The sequence below is a fragment of the Palaemon carinicauda genome, chromosome 12 (assembly GCF_036898095.1).
Source record: "Palaemon carinicauda isolate YSFRI2023 chromosome 12, ASM3689809v2, whole genome shotgun sequence".
NCBI classification, from domain to species: domain Eukaryota; kingdom Metazoa; phylum Arthropoda; class Malacostraca; order Decapoda; family Palaemonidae; genus Palaemon; species Palaemon carinicauda.
The window spans coordinates 87,643,418-87,667,434 of NC_090736.1; the positions used below are offsets into that span (position 1 = coordinate 87,643,418).

The following is a 24,017-nucleotide window of genomic DNA, read 5'->3' on the forward strand; positions in this document are numbered from 1 at the left end:
GAATGGAAAATGGCTGTCTGCTAAAGAAGGTGATGAATGCAATAGTTGATGGGAGAAGTACAAGAGGAAGGCCAAGGTTTGGATGGATGGATGGAGTGAAGGAAGCTCTGGGTGATAGGAGGGTAGATGTGAGAGAGGCAAGAGAGCATGCTAGAAATAGGAATGAATGGCGAGCGATTGTGACGCAGTTCCGGTAGGCCCTGCTGCTTCCTCCGGTGCCTTGGATGACCGCAAAGGTAGCAACAGTAGGGGAGTCAGCATTATGAAGCTTCATCGGTGGTGGATAATGTGGGAGGGTGGGCTGTGCCACCCTAGCAGTACCAGCCAAACTCGGTTGAGTCCCTTGCCAGGCTGGGAGGAACATAGAGAGGAGATGTCCCCGTTTTTGCTTTATTTGTTTGATGTCGGTTACCCCCCTAAATTGGGGGAAGTGCATTGGTATATGTATGTATGTGTGTACCATTCACAGGCAAGCTTCCTAAGCAATAACAGCAGGAGAAAATTTACCTCCTGGACTTTTGAGGTCTGACATGCTTGAAAAGCTGTGGAAACTGCTACAACTTGTCAGATAACATACGATGACATTCAGTATTTAGAGTACTTCTCGCTTAGCTGCCGTTAAGATGATGGAGCATCAGGATTTATTTGATGTCCTTTATTTATGGGCAACATAAATTCTAAAGCTGAAAGACAAAACTTCAGAAACTATACACTCATAATAGAGATGCATAGAAATCATGTCTTCCGCATTGAAAATAGCTGTAAATTATATATAAGTCAGACACCAATATTCATGTGGATCAAGCGCTTTAACGAAGGCGATGACCTCAAGTATTGGCCTAGAAAAGGACAGTCCCAATGCACTACTTGAGAGCAGGATAATCACATCATTGATAAGTAGATTATCCTGTTTTTATTAATTTTATCCTTCATCATTTAGTTAAATAACTATATATTTTTATCAATAATTATCATATGCAAGTCAAGTAAGCTCTTTGTCTAAAATAAAATTTCCAGGCCAATAGATCTAGTTTTGAGATTTAATTCTTAATGAGTGCTTGAAAAATGAAGCCACAAATATGATTTTTATGATTTAGTTTTCCCCTTTTAATATTTTTTTCAGTAGAAAATACCAACCTGAAATTACAAGTAAGCCATATGATAATTTGAAAGATAACATGCCCCTCTGAATCAGCTACTTTACGGGAACTTGATGCCTGAGCGGCTGTAGTTGTCAGATGCTGCTTTCGAGTTTGGCAGTTTGTCCAAAAATGAAAATGCACTGTATCGTCACTTATGAACGTTATTATACTACACACCTCAACCACCTCACTACTCCTAGGCCAAAGGTCAAAGGGATTGTGAGTGTTACCCGTTGGGTAGGGGGCGGGATGGGAGGTTTCCCCCACCCTGGCCTCATTAAACGCTTAATGGCTATTTATAGCCTCACTGAAGTCGTACTCCTATTAAAGGTCTCAGGTTTGCATTGTTAGGAAAAATACAAATTGATTGGAGAATTTGATTTATTATATGTATATTTATGTAATATTTATATATATATTAAGTCTGTAACATTGTTAATTCTCTTTTCAGTTGGGACATATTTCGCGTGATAGGTGTGAAGAAGATCAAATTGTAAAGGATTCTCCATTCATAAGTTCTACAGATCAAATGCAAGCTTTATTTGGACTATCTCCAATTGCACTTGCATTTGTGGCTCGTCACATTAACCAGCCAGTCAAGAGGAAATGCTCTATTGATGAAAGTCTTAACCAGCCAGTTAAAAAGAAGTTCTCTGTTAATGAAAGTCAAAAGGTTAATCAGCCAGTTAAGAGGAAAAGCTCTATTGATGAAAGTCTTAACCAGCCACTTAAAAAGAAGTGCTCTGTTAATGAAAGTCGAAAGGTTAATCAGCCAGTTAAGAGGAAAAGCTCTATTGATGAAAGTCTTAACCAGCCAGTTAAAAAGAAGTGCTCTGTTAATGAAACTCAAAATGTAGAAAGTTATGAAAAAATGACTTCAGTGGACTCATTGAGAAACAACAGTAATGTTGTATGTGAAGATTCTATTCAAGGAGAGATTGAAAAGACTCTTCCTAAACGCAAACGAGAGTTAGGACTATCTGACGATTATGTCTTAAAGGAGTTGAATGATGGTAAGCCTTTGAAGTATGCAAAGGTAGAAATCCAAAGTAGGTTTGAAAAGAGGAAAAATGTGAGAAAGGAAGGGAATTGGGAAAGATTTAATAGATTTAGAGAAAAGAGAATCCAAGATAGGCCCCAACAATCTAGAATAGAGGGTGAATCACAAGAAAAGGAAAAAAATAAACGATGGAAAAAGTCCACAGTAATTGGGATAAGAAACAATAAGATAAAGTCTCCTGGAAAACCACAGAAGTTTATCAAAAAGAATAGACATGATGGCCAGATAAAAAATCCGCGGGGAAGGCCTAAAAAAGCCTCCTTGTGTAGAACAGAAAAACATGATGGCCATATAAAGAATCCTCGGGGAAGGCCAAAAAAAGCCTCCTTGTGTAGAACAGAAAAACATGATGGCCAGATAAAGAATCCTCGGGGAAGGCCAAAAAAAGCCTCCTTGTGTAGAACAGAAAAACATGATGGCCAGATAAAAAATCCTCGGGGAAGGCCTAAAAAAGCCTCCTTGTGTAGAACAGAAAAAAAAGATGGCCAGACAAAAAATCCCCGTGGAAGGCCAAAAAAAGCCTCCTTGTGTAGAACAGAAAAAAAAGATGGCCAGACAAAAAATCCCCGTGGAAGGCCAAAAAAAGCCTCCTTGTGTAGAACAGAAAAAAAAGATGGCCAGACAAAAAATCCCCGTGGAAGGCCAAAAAAAGCCTCCTTGTGTAGAACAGAAAAAAAAGATGGCCAGACAAAAAATCCCCGTGGAAGGCCAAAAAAAGCCTCCTTGTGTAGAACAGAAAAAAAAGATGGCCAGACAAAAAATCCCCGTGGAAGGCCAAAAAAAGCCTCCTTGTGTAGAACAGAAAAAAAAGATGGCCAGACAAAAAATCCCCGTGGAAGGCCAAAAAAAGCCTCCTTGTGTAGAACAGAAAGAAAAGATGGCCAGACAAAAAATCCCCGTGGAAGGCCAAAAAAAGCCTCCTTGTGTAGAACAGAAAAAAAAGATGGCCAGACAAAAAATCCATGTGGAAGGCCAAAAAAAGCCTCCTTGTGTAGAACAGAAAAAAAAGATGGCCAGACAAAAAATCCCCGTGGAATGCCAAAAAAAGCCTCCTTGTGTAGAACAGAAAAAAAAGATGGCCAGACAAAAAATCCCCGTGGAAGGCCAAAAAAAGCCTCCTTGTGTAGAACGGAAAAAAAAGATGGCCAGACAAAAAATCCCCGTGGAAGGCCAAAAAAAGCCTCCTTGTGTAGAACGGAAAAAAAAGATGGCCAGACAAAAAATCCCCGTGGAAGGCCAAAAAAAGCCTCCTTGTGTAGAACAGAAAGAAAAGATGGCCAGACAAAAAATCCCCGTGGAAGGCCAAAAAAAGCCTCCTTGTGTAGAACAGAAAAACAAGATGGCCAGATAAAAAATACACGTGGAAGGCCAAAAAAAGCTTCCTTGCATAGAACAGAAAAACATGATGGCCTGATAAAATCAAAACAAACAGGTTTAAGGCCCAAAATATCGAGTAGAAAAGCAAAAGAAACATATATATCACAGGAATTCACTACAAAAATAGGAAAACAGAAAGACAATACAAAATCAAAGAAAACACAAAGTTCAAAAAAATCCAACTCACTCGAGATCTCTAAAGATAGAAAAAAGGAGTTATTAGATAAAAGTATGGAAACTATTGAAAAACCAGGGCCATCTTATGTCTTTGATATCAGTGAACCAGAAACTATTAGACGTGGCCGTGGAAGGCCTAGAATAATAAGACTAAAAAAGGTCGGGAGACCTAAAAGATTGTTTAACAAAAGGAAAATAAGTTTTGATGAGGATACTAACCCAGTGCTACTACATGAAAGAGAATTGAATGATTTTCCCACTCTAGAAGCAAATCATGAAGACAGTGTTGCAGAAGAGACACAAGCAGGCCAGGAAAATCATGAAGACAGTGTTGCAGAAGAGACACAAGCAGTCCAGGAAAATCATGAAGACAGTGTTGCAGAAGAGACACAAGCAGTCCAGGAAGAGTCGTTACACAACAATGAAGGTTCTGATGATGATTTACAAATCAAGTTATTGCCTGTCTTTAAGTTTCCACAAGCTGTAGGCTCATGGCACCCTTCATTGCACATAGTAAGATCGTGGGCCAAGATACTCAAAAGACAACCAAGCCAGGTATTGTAATTATGAGTTTTTTTTTTTTATCTTTATACCGTAAAAAAATTTTATGACATAGATATTAAATCACCTCATGCTTTATTAATAGCATATGTAAAAATGTCATTTTGATGGCTCTTACCTTTGGGTCACATTACTTATAAATCTTTTGTAAAAAACAATAATTTTGATGAATATAGTCGTTGGTTCATATTACTTATACGTTGAGTATGAAGATTATTTTCCTTTGGAGACCTAAAACGCGGGGATATGATGCATGACGATCATCTGCTTGGAGAGGTTAGTACAAATGGTAGAGATTGCACTCAAGGAGGTGTTTGTGAGAATGGAGATCGTAAGAGTGGTGAGAATGGTGCCTGTGACGGTCTAGGTGATCATGGGTAACTGTTGTTTGTCAGGTAGTCTGTTGTAAAGGGTGGACGACAGGAATCCTTATCTACCTTCTTCACAATTGCACATAAAAGGAAGGTTCTCATTGCTCGCAAGAGCAAGAGGGCCACTCGGAGGACTCAAAGCCTTTAGCAGATCTCCCAAAGGGTATCCTTTGAAGTTAGTGCAGGTAGCAATGTTCATGCTCGCAGAGGAGTCATTAAAGGGACCCGGGAACACTCCTGGGCAAGAGAGGCATAGAGAAGGGCTCTGTATCCTGATTGATAATGTTCAGGCCTCCCCTCTTGCAAGATTGGTGACTGGTAGGGGCTTGTCTGTACCTCTTGCCTCAACGCCTTCCCGAGGGAGAGGATTTGGTACATTGCTGATCCTTCCAGGGTATCAGACTGATCGATCATCATTATTATTATTATTATTATTATTATTATTATTATTATTATTATTATTACTACTACTACCACTTGCTATGCCACAACCCTAGTTGGAAAAGCAGGATGCTATAAGCCCAACGGTTCCAACAGGAAAAATAGCCCTGTGAGGGAAGGAAATAAGGAAGTACACTACAAGAGAAGTTTACAAATAATAACATGAAATAGGAACAAAATGTGACAAGGGAAGGGGGTACAAGTTCTTCACTTTCCTCTGCACCAGAGTCAAGAATTTCTGGGCTGGTGGCGATCCTCTTGCAGGGGACTTTAGGGTTACTATGGACCAGAATTAAGTACATTTTTAAGTTGGTTGTTCTTCGGGTCTCCTACCTTGCGTGTGACATGGGCTTTCATTGATCTTTGAACTGGATAATTCTGGTTTTGGGTATTTCATGGGCTTTGAAATAGGAAATGCACAATTCACTCTTAATGCCAGATACTGCATGCAATGCCAATAGATTAAGATAACTACAGTAGGCTAACTTTTACTCACAAAAACAATGGACATTGATAATATAAAATATACATCTAAGACATGAAAATATTATTTTGTAGATATGATAGTTGAGAAAATAAGGATGGAAATAACAAAAGAAAATAAATCTTGTTTATCATCCTGCCTAGGGCTATCAGGGTTACAAATGCGATCAGAGGGATCGATGTTTAGGATTTTCCCAAGATCTGTGAATTGCAAGTAAATTATAGAGGAATTTGGGAAATATCTAACAAAGCAAGAGAAAGTTTGATAGGAATTGAGACATTTTCAGGTAATTATATATTTTATGGAAGTAATTAAGTGGGATTTTAGGTAGCATTTTGTGATAGGATTTTACCAAACAGCAGCTCTCAACAACTTGCATGGCTGGTATATTTGGAGGCAGCAGGGTAGAGTGACATCTACATCTCAGAGAATTTTTAATTTTATTTAATTTGATTGTGTATGCTGGTATTTGGTGGTCGGGTAAGATGTAAAGATTGCTTCATTTCTAAGCTGGGGGACTGGACTAATGCCTAGTATAGGGAATGTCGCCCTTGGCTAATGAGGGCCGTGTGGGTATGTATGATAACAAAAACACACTAAAATGCAGTAGATCTTACACAACCATGAATAAAGGTGAGAATCCCAAAGTCTTTGTTGATTGCAGCTTAGCTTATGATAATAATAGGGAATTTTACAACTTCAGAATGGTGAATGGCGTGATTAGATACTACCACCAAAAAGTTAGTGGATCCTTTGACTGGTCAGATTTTTTCATACTGGATCACTTTCTTGTTACTGCTCGTATCTCCTTTTCCTACACATACATAAAATAGTCAGACATTTTCTTTACACATTATCTTCTTTCATCATATGCCTGACTGCACAAAGATAACCGAAAAATTCTTCTTCACTCAAGGGTAGAAGAGAGACTAGCTATGGTAAGCAGTGCTTATAGGGAGTGAAACGCCAAAATCAAGCTATTGTTTTTCAGCCATGGATGGTGTCAAAACCTCTGTACCATGGTCTTTTACTGGCTTGATTAAATTTCTCTTGTTTGAAGGTACACTCAGGCACAGTATCAAAGTATTTCCTATCCTCGCTGTGCTATTATCCCTTTCGGAGCCCAAGGGCTTATAGCAACCTTCTTTTCCAGCTAGGAATGTAGCTTAGCTAGTAATAATATGGACAGGCAAGTTGGCAGTTTTCTTGGGCATATATCCGCTTTTGAGCTTATGTGGACTATTTTTACGCTGGTCCTGTTCAAAGTGAACTTGATTGAGAGAGAAGAGTCTTCTGGTTGCCCGACCCCGGTCCAGCACCGGCGAAAGCAGAATATCCATAAAACAAATGCTCGTTTATAAATGTTTTTAGAGGCTATTGTGGATTTTGGGAAAATGTGTTTAAGGAGCATTGATCGGCATATCAGCGCCCTTCAAAAATCAAAGACCTCACTTGAGTTATCAGGATGCCTGAAAACTTTAAATCAATCAATCAATCAATCACTTGAGTTACCATGGTCAGAAAGGGCTTGCAAATCCTTGGACATAATGAATTGTTGGATCTCCTAGCCTGAGAATTCACACCAGTCTAGCCAACAGAGCAAGATCGTTTCTAGCACACACTCAACAGAATAGATTCTGTGCCAGAGGAAGTTACTCTGTGTACTTTGTCATCAATCCCATAGTGTCTGCATTAGTGAGCTTGCATGTAGAGACTAAACAAAGGATGCAGTCTTCTTAGCTTTTGACTGCTGTCATGTAAACCTCTTCTTCCATGGCCTTCCTACTGGATTTTACACAGATTGGCCTGTGCTTTGGTATAGTTACCTACTTCACCACTACTCAGATTTGTCAAATACTGAAACATTAGCAAAGTACTGTAAGTTGATTGTGTCTGGATCATGGGCAGTGATCTTGAACATGTGTTAGCAAACCAACTGGGTCCTAATGAAGTGGAGTGTGGCCGTTTTCTGAATTTACAAGCAAGTTGAATTCCCTGGTGCTTGAGATTATATTTCTCTCTCCTCAAGAGGACGTAGATGCGAAGATTGAGAGGTGGAGGAATGCTAGCTAAAAATCCCTCATCTATTGTGAAGTTACCTTCAGAGGTCCAGGCTCTTCAAAGACAGCAGCGATGAGACCTCCGGTCTCTCTCACACCTTCAAGATTGGCTTTGAAGGAAGCACTAGCTGCTTCCAAAGTCAAATTAAGACCTCCAGGTGCATATTTTTACTAGAAAAGTGCTGATAATGCTCCACATTTTGTGCCTAACTTGGCCAATTTGGGAGGGTTAGTAGAGGTAAGAAGGGAGGAAGAGAAGACTGAAATTGTTAGTCCACTCCAGGTGCCAGTATTGTGAAGATTTCCTGTCATGTCGTTGGCCAATATGACAGCAGCATGTAATAGAGCCATGGGTAGTAGAAGTTTTTTTTTGGATTGGATAACCCCTGCCCTTAGTAAATCTTCGTTCTCCCCTCAATTACACCCTTATTGACTTCCAGAGGTACTCTCCAAAATCTTGGAAAGCTCTGTCCTTGATGGTGGAGGCACAAATGATAAAGGAAAACAATTTGCATGTAACTATTCAAGGCTGTTTTTTTAGGTTTCTACAGTTGACTCTTCTTGGTGGAGAAATCGACAGGGGCCTGGAGCCCAGTCACGACCTTTTGTCCCTGAACCCGCTTGTTCATCAAACTCGGTTGGTATCAGAAAGGAAGACTTCATCTTTCAGTGGACCTAAAAGACTCATATTTTCAATTACCTGTTCATCAGTCCTGCAAAAGTATCTTCTTCATCTTTGAGGGAGTAGTGCACTACTTGAAAAGCCTGTGCTTCAGACTGTCTGCCACTCCTTAAGTGTGCACAAAAGTGATTAATCTGATCTCATCTTGAGCCCAATTAAACATAGTACATCTGATGAGGTATCTTGATGATGGACTAATTCTAGCTTCTTCCAAGAAGCAGTTGCTTCACTATTTAGACCGACTAAGCTGTTCTTGCTCCAATTAAGATGGATAACACATTCTGCTAAAAAGGTTATAGGTAACACATGAATGAAAATTTAAAATATTAAAGAATTACAGTATGATTTGTTTAAACCATTTACTTCTGTCGATTATTTATCTGATTTATAAAAAGCCATTCTATATTGAATAGAAAAATGAAAAATCAATAAATTCCAATAAGTATGATTATCGGTTGATTTAGGCAAGCATTGAAATTTTCTGAATTCGGAACAAGTCATAGTTACAGTTTTAGTTTAAAATGTTTACAGTTGTGGTTTTGTCGTAGTCTGATTTAAACATTTGTTTTTTCCAGTGTAACAAGGAGCCTGAGCCACCACTTCTGGAAACTAACGTTAATACGGACTCCATTGCAACAGGAACATCATCCATGGTAATATACAGTTTTATCGTTAATTTTAAGGTTGTTATAAGTTTCAATCCTCTATATTCTTCCATTCTCTTATAAAAAAGATTTTACTAAATATAGATTACTGCAGGGTTTTATAATCATTACGATTATTTCAATGCTTCTTTCCAAATTTTCATATAGCTATATGCTTCAAGTTGTGTTTGAGGGCTGCAGAATGGATTATAAACTGAGAAAAATGAAACCTTATTTTTTTTGTTTATGGCAAATATTTACCATTTACATAAGAAAATATGGGAAATCTTGTGTCTTAAATATGTATAGGAGGAATTTTAAGAAAATGGCCATCTTCATAAACATTCCCAATAAGCTTAAAACAATAAATATAAAGAAAATAAGGACTGATAAAAAATCAATTCTATAAAAAAGTATCTTATATAATTATCTTTAATATGGTTTTTGAAATATGAGAATTGGCTGAGGTGCAAAAAAAGATTGAAATACAGTAACCCCAAAATAATAGTTTCAATGGGGGAGATTTGTTCCCTTAAAACAGAGCCGTTTTGTTTTTTCAAATTTGTGTTATATTTCGGCTACGTGCCAAATCTTCTTACTACATCCACCAAGCAGATTATGCAATCGAGTTGGTTCAGTTATTTATTTCTGTGTGTGTGTGCATGGACAGAATTACGTCAAACTACTTGACAATTTTATTGTAGTGTCTTACCGAACAATTATACAGCTGTAGGTTCCCTACAAATGGCAGACAATAGATTCAAAACTACCGCGGTGGCGCCGCCATCGCTGATGTAGGTGACGTTATCTCCCTCTACTCGAGGGAGCTACAAGTACAACTGTCCAGGTAACATCAATTTATTCTCTGCCGGCTTCTGGTGAACATCGGTGGTCGGTGCAGACTTTTTTCTTCATTTGTTGGGAAGTATTATCTCTCCAATATCGGTGAAGTATTCAACTCTGTGTTTGTAGGATTGAAGCTGAATTTCTTTTCTGCAATTTTGTGGTCTTAACATGATGTTGGACTCTAGTCCTTCGGTAGTTACGTTTTGTGCCGGAGGGTGCAAAACTAGGTTAGTTAAATTAATTTATGATTCGCACACTAAGTGCATTAAGTTTAGTGGTTTTGAGTGCTCTAGAGAATCTACTTGTGATGAATGCAAGGATTGGAGGAACAACAGTGGAAAGTTTTTGTTTCTCACTCGGGGAAGATAATTAAGGATAGGAAGAGGAAGGCGGCTCTCAGAGCTGAAAGTAAGACTAGTTTAGCTTCTTCAGCTTCTTCTATTGAAGCTCCTGCTCCTATTCCTTCTCCTTTTCCTCTTATTATGACTTCAATCTTGAGTCCTCCTACTCCTGCTCCTGTAACTCCTTCGCTCCTGTGGAGTTTCTCCTGACACCATTGCCAGCCTCGAGTCTAAATTTGAAAAGAAATTTGATGTATTAGCTAATACAGTGAGGCAGTTAGGTTTATCTGTAAAGTCTTTCATAAGAAAGACTTCTAGTAAAGTGAAAAGTGTCAGTGCAGTGCAATCTGAGGTGGTGGCTGTTTGTCCCGATAGTTCTCCTAGACGAAGGTCACTGTCCCGCTCCCCCGCCTCGGGGAAAAGACATACCGGAGGTCCAAGGGAGACTGTTGGGGTTTGCCCACAGACAGTCGCTTCCTCCATCAATCCTGTGGTGCGACAGCAGGATTCGACTAAACACCATTGGAAAGGTGTGTCGTTTGGTAATCAGTTATTGACAGAGTCGAGTGATTCGTCGCAGGTTAGACGTCGTAAGTGACGTGATTCTTCAGTCTCACATCCGTTGAAGAGACGCTGTCTCCGCCTCCTGTGAAGAGGAACAGAGAAGTAGATATCTCTCGCCCGTCGTGTAGTGTAACTACATGGACTTCGCCTCGTATTCTTACGACAGCGACAGCTGCCTGCGACTCGGTTGTGGAGCGACCGATTCTGAGTTCGTCGAGATCTTCGACTCATCAAGCTGCCGAAACCTTTCCTTCGACTTCGCATGCGACAGATAATTCGACTGGCTCGAGACCTCTGGTGGCTATCGTGTCGAAATCCACGACCCCAGTTGCTTCGACTTCAACTCAAGAAGACGAGAATCTGATTCCATTACGTCGACAGTTGCAGGAGCTGATTAACTGGATAAAAGAAAACAAACAATGTACGAAGAATAATGAGTCGGATCAAGAACTGTCTCTGTCGCCTATCTCTTCGGATGACGAGGAGGACTTAGAAGCGGACTCTATCCCTCTCTCATGTTATTTGAAACTTTTACGCTACCTTCTCGACATATACCCGGATTACTTCGTAGCAGCCGCTCCCAGGTCGCCTGCTTCTATCTTCCTGATGAGAAGGAAGAATTTTGATACTCTTCTCCCAAAGCTCGTTCTTTCCAAGGCTGCTAAACATTCCCTTCGTGATACGTATAGAAGATTGGTTGAAGGTCAAGAGAGAACTCGGAAAAGCAACTTTCGCCTATCCTTTGTCGAAGATTATTAAGAAGAGGTATAAGTTCTATGTAACCGGAGAAGCCCCCTCTATGGGAGTTTCTGCCTCTTCCTAGGGGGACTTCTCTGGGTTGGTGGATGCAACTAGAAGGTCCGCGTTTGCAGCAGCTAAAATATTCTTTACATGGCCCGAGTTGGACCATTCAGTAAAGAATATTTTCAAGATTTTAGAAATTATGAGTTCCTTGGACTGGACGATCAGAGCCCGCGCTATGAAAATAGAGGATTACCCTACTCTACAGGAAGATCTGGCATCGTACTGGCTTGGGGTTTTGTCATGCGCTGACAAATCAGTTCGGGATGGTTGCGATGAGCTGGCCTCTCTCTTTGCATTCGGGACTCTCAAGAAAAGACAGCTCTGGTGTTCTTTTGTTTCGAAAGGAGTCGCTTCGCCTCAGAAGACCGCACTTTTGTTTTCTCTTCTCGACAAGGATCATCTGTTTCCCTAAGAAATAGTGGCCAAGATTCTCTCCGCGGTGGAAAAGAAGTCAACTAATGACTTGCTTGCCTAGTCTTCTAAGCAGGTTAAACCCTCGACTGTGACGACTACCGCCTCGGAATCTCCCTTGCAGAAGGAACCCTTTCGAGGGGGTAGGTCTAGACCGTTCATCAGGCCTCGATCGAATTTACGACACCCAACCCCTTGAAGCCTGATTCAGTTCTGTGTCATCTGCATTCATTGTTTGTGAATAGTTAGTCATAATTTTTGGCTAAGCTTTTATCTCAATAGTGCTATTATGGATCGTTCAGTTAGACAAGTTCATCAGATGCACCAAAGATAGAGAATATTACTAAGCTAGATTAATAGTGCCACAGATTTTTTCTGGACCATGAACATGTTAATATCAAGGTGGAGACTATAGGAAATTTGGGATCTGAAATTGTATTGGGAAAGAAAAGGAATGGATGGGTGTGGTAAATAAAGGGAGCAAAAGAGGCACAAAATGTATAGGGAACGATCGAGTTGTCCACACAGCAATCTGTGGACCGGGCAATAAAAAAAGGCAAGTTCAATAAACCCTCTCTCACCATGCAACGTCACATAATAAAACTAAGCTATCAGCACCTTTTATACTGTTAACAGTTCTGTTAGTCTTCACTAGTACTTTTACATTACTGACAATAGCTTTTCATTTGGACCCGTGGTTTTCCTAGGCAGTTTTGTAATAACTAGTGGAGTGACTGCTGTTTATAGTTCCATGATTATATATCATTGTACTCCTCTTACAATTCTCTTGGCTTTTTATTTAAATGATAACTACAATTGATTCTAATTGTTAGAATAAAGTCCTGTAATTCTTATTTGCTTTACATCAAAGAGTTGTAAAATTCAACAAATCAAGGAGTTTAATACAGTAGGAGCAATTTGAAAATTTTTCCTAGTTTTCATTTTTCTTACCCTTACTCATTTTGTAATCCTCGAGTAATATATACATACATGTACCAAGGCACTTCCCCCAATTTTGGGGGTGTAGCCGACATCAAACAAATGAAACAAAAAAAGGGGACCTCCCCTCTCTACGTTCCTCCCAGCCTGACAAGGTACTCAACCGAGTTCGGCTGGTGCTGCTAGGGGTGCCACAGCCCTCGAGTAATACCTCCGGGGAAAGATCTGTGCACAGGAAACACATTTGTAGTGGCTTTGTTAAACCAATTCTGTCGTGATTGCTCGTCCTAAAGTTATAAACTTACTACTGATAACCTGATGGCAGGACCTTGCCCTGGTGTACTTAGTCAGTACCCATGTCACTCAAAGCCACTGCATCCCAAGAACCTCTTATAACCGAGTTTTCAAGAAGAAACTATTGTGCTGCTTGCAACCCAAGAAGAAAAGATCAAATTTACTAGCAGACGGTTTCAAATTGTGTAGTGTGACAGTGGAGCCACACACTTCCGGCACCCAATTTAGATACTGAGACTGACAAACTAGATATTGTTTTTAACTTGATATTGGTTACATTAGATCCAACACACCTGTAGGGCTAATTTTTTATCTGATAAATTTACAAAAATTATTGTAATTCTGTGCTCAGAAGTTTTTGTATTATACTTCAAGATAAACCTCTAGTTCTAATTTATTTTTTCATATTTCTCACATGAATCACCTTGAATGACATTAATATTCTTTTTAATTTTAATTTGTATATTAAGACTGAAAAGGCCATTTTACTGTAAATGCAGAGCATGGTTTTGCCAGTGATATTGACTGGAATTATTTGAAGATAATTCTCTTCATTTTTTTTTTATTACAGAAATGCTCAGAACCCAAGAGCTTTTTTGATCTGAGCGATGATGATGGGTTAATCATACCATCAAGTGACGAAGAGGATCCTGAAGAGGATCGGGTAGAACTCCACAAAGAAGATCAAATAGAATATATACCTTCCAAGTATAAAAATATGAATCTTAGGTTGAGAGTGAAAAAGGTAAACTTCTGTTTTAAGTTCATTGTAGGTGATTATGACAATAAAGAAAACTTCTTGAAAGCTAATGATATGATTTCATGATACATAAATTCAACAGTGGAATTGTACTTGCTCAATGAAAGCATGATACATATTTTCTCCTGTGATATATTTGCTCTTGCACAAATACAAACCATCATCCTTTAATAGGAGTATGTCTTCATCATGCTGCCCCCCACTGGTCTTCCTAGGCAGACTTGTAATAAGTAATAGTATAATTATTGCTATTTATCGTTCCATAATATTTTATCATTGCAATCTTTTTTTTTAATTCTTTCCATATTGTTCATTTTTCTTACCCTTACTGCTGTAATCCCTGTAATGGCTCCAAAGAAAGATCAGGGAAACATATTTGCAATGGTTTTGTTAAACGCATTCTGTCGTCTATACTCGTCTAAGAGTTACAAACTTAATACTAATGGCTTAGTGGTAGGACCTTGCCCTGATACTTAGTTGTCAGTACCCATGTCACTCAAAGCCACTGCATCCCTAAGATCCTCTTATAACCAACTCATTAAGAAGAAGAAATTCATTGGATTCCTCCTACTTTCAACAAAAGAAGCAGAGAGCAAATTTATCAGTAGACTGCTACAAGGCTTGTAGTATGACAGAGGTTCTATTTTCAATTTTTACTGTCAAAAATGTATTTCCCAGTCTTTTGGAAAACCTAGTACCATACATGTTCTGGGAATTCTTATTGTTAAGGTCAGCACCTTCAATAAAGTACTTCACTAGTGGAGCTGCACAATTGAGACACTGTATCACCCAATTTAGTTCCTAACACTGACAAACTAGATATTGATTTTAGATGAATATAGGTTACAATATGTTCAGTTCACCAATAGGCCTATTTTATATCTGATAAAATTACTAAAATTATTGTAATTTTGGGTTTGGAAGTTTTTTGTAATATACTTCAAGGTAAGTCTCTGTAATTTTATTTTTTTTTTTTCATATTTCTCACAGTAATGACCTTAAATAACATTGGTATTCTTTTTAATTATAAATTTTCAATATTAATCTTACCCGGTGATCATGTAGCTGCAACTCTGTTGCCCGACAGAAAAAACCTACGGTCGGGATACGCCAGCGATCGCTATACAGGTGGGGGTGTACAACAACAGCGCCATCTGTCGAGTAGGTACTCAGGTACTTCTTGTCAACAAGAACCAATTTTCTCTCTGTCGTGCCACCGGCAAGACCTACTTGATACGCTGTTGTTTCTGGAGTTGATTTTCACGCTATTTGGTGGTGTATTCTCTCTAGATATTAGCTTTCGCTGTACAGGAGTTATTATCATTACCTTATCAAGCTTTTTTTATTAGATTTGGATTATTTGTTGACGACTTGGATAGATTTTGGATTTCCCCCTTTGACTAATTCAAGATGTCTGACCATACTCAAGTCCCCAAGTACAGGCAGTGTAGCGCTAGGGACTGTTCTAGGCGTCTTCCGAAGGCCTCTATAGATCCTCACACCGTTTGTTCCAATTGTAGGGGTAAATCCTGTCAATTGGAAGATCGATGTGAGGAATGCGCTGGGCTTTCGGAATTCGATTTTAATGAATTCCTTAAGAATGCACGTAGGCTAGAGAAGGATAGGATTAGGAGGAGTTCGTCTCGCTCTTTTGATTTTTCCTCTCCCCATGCCCCACAACCTATTCCTTCCCCTGTAGTGGTGACTCCCGACCCTTCTACTAGCTCTCAGCAACCCTCGATGGCGGACATGATGCGTGCCATTCAGGCTCTTGGTGACAGAGTGGAGTCATTAGCGAATGACCGCAATCAACTCTTGGCCGATGTCAAAGAGTTGAAGGAGAAAAGTGCAGTGGGAAGTGTAGTGAGTGCAAGTGCTGTGAAAAGTGTCAGTGTCAGTGTTACGCATGAGGGTGCATCTGTTCGTGCCAGTCGTCCTCCCAGTCCGGGACCTCTTGCAAGCTCCCAAGCCCAGGGGAGAAGCAATGTCGAAGGACCAAAGGGTTCGACAGGCCTTGATCAGCGTACAGATGTACCCTCAGTGGTTGCGGACGTATCTTGCAGAGATCGTCCCACCCACAAACAGACGAGTGAGCCCATTCATTCCTCGTCTGTGGAAGAAGTTTCTCGTCAGAAACGCTGGACCAAGGTCTCACGACCTCTCAAGCGCAAGGTCCCTTCCGAGCGAGTTCAACGGCCCAGGTGTAGCCACTGGGTCAGTTCGGACTCGCCGCAGTCTTCCGAAGACTGCACACCTCCCAAGAGAGGTAGAGTGGTTCCGCAGCAGGCAATCACTCCGTCTGTTGCCGCACCAACCGCTGTAGACCCTAAGTGGTCTATGCTGCAGTCTATGCAGACTCAGCTAGCTTCCTTCATGCAGGAGTATCGTGCTGAGAAGGTTGACACTGCACCCGTTAACCTACAACCTGCCACGGTTGTGCGCTCAGCAGACACTGCGGCTGCCTGCTCCCACACTCCGGCTGTGAGAGCTCCACCACCGATGCGCAGTCGACCCTGCCAGACGCATGTTGACGTTAGCCGACGTGCGGCACCCTCCGTTGACATGCGTGAGCTACCGCATCAGCAGTGGGAAGGTGCTGTCAAGCTGCCGTGTTTTGACGCAATGCGGCAGTCTCCGCAACCCACGGCAGTCCCCACCACGCACCATCACTCCGCTTTTGTTGTTGCCAGCTCTCAGACTGACCAGCAGCGGCATGATGTTGGATCCAGTGCAGCTACGCATGCACCCGTGCTGCCGGATTCAGCCGTTCAGCTTTCTTCTCCTCCTTTGCCGCTTCCTCCTCAGCATTCGGATGAAGGAATCTCTGATGACGACGAAGCTGCGCATTTGGACGATCAACACTCCGACATAGAGGAACCCAAGACTACGCCTCCCTCCTTAGACTTTAGGAAAGTCCTTGCCCTGTTTAAGGAGTTGTATCCGGACCAGTTTGTGTCTGCAACCCCGCGCTCACCTCCCTCTGAGTTCGCTTTAGGCATGCAGTCAGCAGCTCCTGCCTTTACGAAGCTCGTACTCGCGCGCTCATCCAAGAGAGCTTTAAGGGTACTGGGAGAGTGGTTGCAGTCCAAGAAGCAACTTGAGAAGACATCCTTCATCTTTCCACCGACCAAGCTTGCTTCCAAATCTAGCGTCTGGTATGCCACGGGAGAAGATCTCGGCTTGGGAGTTCCTGCCTCTGCCCAGGGCGACTTCTCAAGTCTGGTAGACTCTCCCCGCAGACTGGCTATGAGACGCTCCAAGATTTGCTGGACCTTTTCGGACATGGACCATCTTTTGAAGGGAGTTTTTCGTGCTTTTGAGATCTTCAACTTCCTGGACTGGTGTTTGGGAGCGTTAAGCAGAAAGACCTCCCCTTCGGATAAGGACTCTGCCATGCTCATCATGTCATGCATGGACAAAGCCATTCGGGATGGGTCTGGCGAGCTTGCGGCTTCTTTCGTGTCTGGAGTTCTTAAGAAGCGAGATCACCTGTGCTCCTTCTTGTCGGCGGGGATCACACCATGTCAGAAGTCAGAGCTGATGTTTGCTCCGCTATCTAAGTGTCTCTTTCCTGAAGAGCTGATCAAGGGGATTGCTGCCTCGTTGATCCAGAAAGACAACCATGACCTGGTGGCGTCATCCGCACGTAAAGTCACAGCTTTACCTTCCGTGCCTAGACCCAGGATGGACACACCAGCGTCTAGGTTCATTCCGCCCTTTCGTGGCAGAACCTCCAGCAGAGGAGGTACCCGTGCCGATAGTCAACGTGGCAAAAAGAAGAAGGGTTCCAAGTCCTCAAAAGGCAGAGTCTGACTGCCTTCTTCTCCAGACAGCAGTGGGAGCCAGGCTCAAGAACTACTGGCAGGCCTGGGAGAACAGGGGTGCAGACGCACAGTCTGTGAAGTTGCTCAGAGAGGGGTACAGGATTCCATTCTTGCGCAAGCCCCCTCTAGCAACTACTCCCATCGACCTCTCCCAGGTACAGAGAGGAGGACAAGAGGCTAGCTTTACAGCAAGAGGTGTCTCTCTTGCTACAAAAGGGAGCGGTAGTCATAGTCCGGGACCATCAATCCCCGGGCTTTTACAACCGTCTCTTCTTAGTAGCGAAGAAGACAGGAGGGTGGAGACCGGTGCTGGACGTCAGTGCTCTAAATGTCTTTGTCACCAAGCAGACGTTCACCATGGAGACGACGAAGTCGGTACTAGCATCGGTCAGGAAGGAAGACTGGATGGTCTCGTTAGACCTAAAGGACGCGTACTTTCACGTCCCCATCCACCCAGACTCCCAACCTTTCCTAAGGTTCGTCTTTGGGAAGGTGGTTTACAAGTTCCAAGCCCTGTGCTTTGGCCTAAGCACGGCACCTCTAGTGTTTACCAAACTGATGAGGAATATTGCCAAATTCCTGCATTTGGCAGACATCAGAGCCTCCCTCTATTTGGACGACTGGCTTTTAAGAGCTGCGTCAAGTCGTCGCTGTCTGGAGAATCTCAAATGGACTATGGATCTGACCAAGGAATTGGGTCTCCTGGTCAATATAGAAAAGTCCCAACTCGTCCCATCCCAAACTATAGTCTATCTAGGTATGGAGATTCAGAGTCAAGCTTTTCGGGCTTTTCCGTCGGCCCCCAGAATCAGTCAAGCCCAAGAATGCATCCAGAGCATGCTGAGAAGGAACCGATGTTCAGTCAGACAGTGGATGAGTCTAATAGGGACACTTTCATCGCTGGACCAGTTCATCGCGTTAGGGAGACTCCACCTCCGACCCCTTCAGTATCACCTAGCTGCTCACTGGAGAAAGGACATGACGCTAGAAGCGGTCTCAGTTCCTATATCCGAAGAGATGAAGTCTGCACTGACTTGGTGGAAGAACAGCATTCTTCTCAAGGAAGGTCTACCACTGGCTGTTCAGACCCCCGACCACCTTCTCTTCTCGGACGCATCGGACACGGGCTGGGGTGCGACGACGGTCGGGAATGCTCGGGCACCTGGAATCCGGATCAAAGAGCACTACACATCAACTGCAAGGAGCTACTGGCAGTTCATCTGGCCTTGAGAAGCTTCAAGTCCCTCCTTCTAGGCAAGGTAGTGGAGGTGAACTCCGACAACACTACAGCCTTGGCGTACATCTCCAAGCAAGGAGGGACTCATTCGATGACGTTGTTCGAGATCGCAAGGGACCTCCTCACCTGGTCAAGAGATCGAAAGATATCGCTTGTAACGAGGTTCATTCAAGGCGATATGAATGTCATGGCAGACCACCTCAGCCGGAAGGGTCAGATCATCCCTACAGAATGGACCCTTCACAAGAATGTTTGCAACAGACTATGGGCCCTGTGGGGTCAGCCCACCATAGATCTGTTCGCTACCTCGATGACCAAGAGGCTCCCAAATTATTGCTCACCGATTCCGGACCCAGCAGCAGTTCACGTAGATGCCTTTCTTCTGGATTGGTCCCATCTAGACCTTTATGCGTTCCCCCCGTTCAAGATTGTCAACAAGGTACTGCAGAAGTTCGCCTCTCACGAAGGGACAAGGTTGACGTTGGTTGCTCCCCTCTGGCCCGCGAGAGAATGGTTCACCGAGGTACTGCAATGGCTAGTAGACGTTCCCAGGACTCTTCCTCTAAGAGTGGACCTTCTGCGTCAGCCGCACGTAAAGAAGGTACACCCAAGCCTCCACGCTCTTCGTCTGACTGCCTTCAGACTATCGAAAGACTCTCAAGAGCTAGAGGCTTTTCGAAGGAGGCAGCCAGAGCGATTGCCAGAGCAAGGAGGACATCCACTATCAAGGTCTACCAGTCAAAATGGGAAGTCTTCCGAAGCTGGTGCAAGGCGAATTCAGTATCCTCAACCAGTACCTCTGTAACGCAGATAGCTGACTTCCTTTTACACCTAAGGAGGGTAAGATCCCTATCAGCTCCTACGATCAAAGGTTACAGAAGCATGTTGGCAGCAGTCTTCCGCCACAGAGGCTTAGATCTTTCCAACAACTAAGATCTACAGGACCTCCTGAAGTCTTTTGAGACCTCAAAGGAGCGTCGGTTAGCCACACCAGGTTGGAACTTAGACGTGGTTTTAAGGTTCCTGATGTCAGCAAGGTTCGAACCGCTTCAATCAGCCTCTTTTAAAGATCTCACTTTGAAGACTCTTTTTCTCGTTTGCTTGGCAACAGCTAAAAGAGTCAGTGAGATACACGCCTTCAGCAGGAACATAGGATTTACATCTGAAATGGCTACATGTTCCTTACAGCTTGGTTATTTAGCTAAAAACGAACTCCCTTCTCGTCCTTGGCCCAAATCGTTCGAGATTCCAAGTCTGTCCAGTTTGGTTGGAAACGAACAAGAGAGAGTACTATGCCCAGTAAGAGCTCTCAAGTACTATTTAAGACGTACGAAGCCATTACGAGGACAATCAGAAGCTTTATGGTGTTCTATTAAGAAACCTTCTTTACCGATGTCGAAGAACGCAGTTTCTTATTACATCAGACTTTTGATTAGAGAAGCCCATTCTCATCTGAATGAGGAAGACCATGCTTTGCTGAAGGTAAGGACACATGAAGTTAGAGCTGTCGCTACTTCAGTGGCCTTCAAACAGAACCGTTCTCTGCAGAGTGTAATGGATGCAACCTATTGGAGAAGCAAGTCAGTGTTCGCATCATTTTACCTTAAAGATGTCCAGTCTCTTTACGAGAACTGCTACACCCTGGGACCATTCGTAGCAGCGAGTGCAGTAGTAGGTGAGGGCTCAGCCACTACATTCCCATAATCCCATAACCTTTTTTAATCTTTCTCTTGAAATGCTTTTTATTGTTGTTTTTGGGTTGTACGGAAGGCTAAGAAGCCTTTCGCATCCTGGTTGATTTGGCGGGTGGTCAAATTCTTTCTTGAGAAGCGCCTAGATTAGAGGTTATGATGAGGTCCTTTAGTATGGGTTGCAGCCCTTCATACTTCAGCACCTAGGAGTCGCTCAGCATCCTAAGAGGATCGCGAGGCTCAGTAAGGAAGACGTACTTAAAAAGGCAGAGTAATGGTTCAAGTCGACTTCCTTACCAGGTACTTATTAATTTTATGTTTGTTATTTTGAATAACTGCTAAAATGAAATACGGGATACTTAGCTTCTAATGTTAACATGTATGCTGGTCTCCACCCACCCCCCTGGGTGTGAATCAGCTACATGATCACCGGGTAAGATTAATATTGAAAAATGTTATTTTCCTTAGTAAAATAAATTTTTGAATATACTTACCCGGTGATCATGAATTTAAGGACCCTCCCTTCCTCCCCATAGAGACCCAGTGGACCGAGGAGAAAATTGGTTCTTGTTGACAAGAAGTACCTGAGTACCTACTCGACAGATGGCGCTGTTGTTGTACACCCCCACCTGTATAGCGATCGCTGGCGTATCCCGACCGTAGGTTTTTTCTGTCGGACAACAGAGTTGCAGCTACATGATCACCGGGTAAGTATATTCAAAAATTCATTTTACTAAGGAAAATAACATTTTTATTTGTTCCGTAACTGGAATACAAACCACGCTATTTATTAGGGATTATACTTTCGGCAGAGCTGAAATGACGAGCCATTAAGATTTAGCAAGGGTTAACTACCCACACCGCTAGTTAGCGGGGGTAGGGGGGGGGGGTAGCTTGCTACCACTCCCATTCACACACCTGTGATTTAGTTACTTTACTTTTGGCTCGGAGCGAGAGCGGTTGTTTCTTCTCTCCCTCCTTGCCTATTTTGGACTGCCATTAATTTTTGTCTTTAACTTACTTTTTCTTATACTTGTATATACAGTATATATAAACAGTCTTCATGTTTATGTATGTATATATGTGTCTAGAAATGTGGTAAGTTTCCTTTTCAGTATTTGTGCTGTGTGTGTGATACATATACGACAACGACACTTGCGTAGTAGCAAGGCCAGCACAGTTCCACTTCGTGGGGAACGACCTCTCCCTCTTTGGTCCATCGGTCTTCCCGTTGGCATATTTCCATTAACTCGGCCACCGCAGGGGAATCGCCATCGCCTGGACCCTCTTCATTCAACTATTGTCTTTGCCTTTTCCTCTTTTCCTACGGGAAACTTGGATTCTGAGCGAAGCGAATGTGGCCTTTCAAAGATTGACTACGGTCTCTCTCTTCTCGAGGTCGTTCACCTTTAATACAACATCGTAATATTGGGGAAGCTCCTCTTCCGTGCGCGGGTTAGTTTTCTCTTCCGTTTGTTTGTCTCAATTATTTTTAGTGAAAATCTAATTGTATTTTAACTTTTCAGCTTTCTCCGTGGGGAACACTTCCCTTCGGAGGATCAGTGGTTCTCACTATAAGTGAATATTCTTAGCTGATTTGAATAACTATAATTCTGTTTTTATTACAGTTACTCCGCTCCCCCCCCCCATTCTCCCGTGGATGTCGTCTGGGGAAGGAAGGGCGCAATACTTAATTCTTATTTTATGTTGTTCCCTCGGGGTTCCTCTTCGGAGTTCCTCCCTAGGGAATTTCTGTAAAATAATTAGTTTTATTTTCCCAGTTAACTATGCAGTTTTTCTTCGTTCGAATAAAGAGTGCCAACGAAGCAGAGCTGTTCTGTTCATGCGTGGGGAATCTGCTGTCACTGCCGTCCCTTGGAGGACGTCGTCATGGGCGTCATTCCTTCTCTTAGAAGTACTCCTGTGACAACATGGCCAGCACTTCAGATCATCTTAGAACACTAAAGGAGGTTCGCCTCCAGGGGTTGGACAACTTCCTTCCGAGGGAGGTTTCCTCCCCAGGTGTGAGGTTGTTTCTCCATTCAGAGGGAGAACTTCCCATATCTTAATAAATCCATCATCTCCGACTGCTGTTGCTGCCCTTTGGCCAGACTTCTCTCCCCCCTTGCTTAGTTTCTCTTCCTTCAGGGGCGGGGCGCGGTCTTGGCAAGTCTCTTCTACGAAGTGTTCACCTCTCTCGTTCGCGAGAGAGGCCACTCATAGAGACTCCTCTTTGGAGGATCGCTACTGCTAAGGTCAGCTTGCTGATCCACCCGCCCTAAGGGGCGTCATCACGGGTGTCTTCAAGTCTCTTCTACGAAGTATTCACCTCTCTCGTTCGCGGGAGAGGCCTCTCATAGAGACACCTCTTCGGAGAATCAAGCAGACCTTCCAGTGCAGCCTGATCGTCCTGCCAGCTGATCTACCGATCTACCAGCGCAACCTTGTGCTGCAACGTAGTCCTTTGGACTTCGGTTCTGGACTCTAACACGGACATTTTATGGTCCCCATCGAAGGATGCTCACCCTTACAAAGGGCACATCCCAGTTCCTGATCGTCCTGCCAGCTGACTTACCGATCTACCAGCACAACCTTGCACTGCAAAGGACTTCGGTCCTGGACTCTAACGCAGACTTGCTTACGGTCCCCATCGGTGGATGCTCGCCTTTTTTTAAAGGGCACATCCCAGTTCCTGATCGTCCTGCCACTGGTCATCCTATCAGCTGACCTGCCAACCTACTAGCGCTACTTTCGCGCACGTGCTCGCCGACATTCTTACGCGCGTGAGCGCCGACGATCTTCCTCGCGTGGGTATAGGTGGTCTCCAGCGCGCGCGCTCGCATTCTTACGCGCGCTCGCAGACATACCTACACGCGCGCTCGCAGACATTCTTACGCGCGCGAGCGCCCATGATCTTCCGCGCGCAGGTACCAATGGTCTCGCGCGTGCGCTCTTATATACGCACGCGAGCGCCGACGATCTTCCGCCCGCCGGTACGGATGGTCTCCCGCGCGAGCGCTAGCCCACATTCTTACGCGCGCAAGCGCCGACAATCTTCTGCGCGTGGGTACCGATGGTCTCCCGCGCGCGCTTGCCGACATTCTTACACACGCGAGCGCCGACGATCTTCCGCGCTCAGGTACCGATGGTCTGCCCCGCGCGCGCCAATAGTCTTCTGCGTGCAGCAGTAGTCTTACAAGCGCTCGCCAACAGTCTTGTATGTGCGCGCGCGCCGACGATCTTCTGCGTGCAGGCGCCGATGATCTCCTGCGCGCCCGCCGATGATTTTCCACGCGCGCTAGCGCCA

At 43.3% G+C, this 24,017-nt stretch overlaps 1 protein-coding gene across 1 annotated transcript in view; it reads left to right on the plus strand.

Moving 5' to 3' along the window:
• The first annotated feature begins 2,948 nt into the window (after positions 1–2,948).
• The window catches only part of LOC137650591 (uncharacterized), a 31,128-nt gene continuing 10,059 nt past the window's right edge, over positions 2,949–24,017 (plus strand). The window contains exons 1-3 of the mRNA XM_068383798.1: positions 2,949–4,311; positions 8,931–9,008; positions 13,770–13,943. Coding sequence (XP_068239899.1) covers positions 3,238–4,311; positions 8,931–9,008; positions 13,770–13,943 — 1,326 coding nt within the window. The 5' untranslated portion in view covers positions 2,949–3,237. The remainder of the gene's footprint in view (positions 4,312–8,930; positions 9,009–13,769; positions 13,944–24,017) is intronic.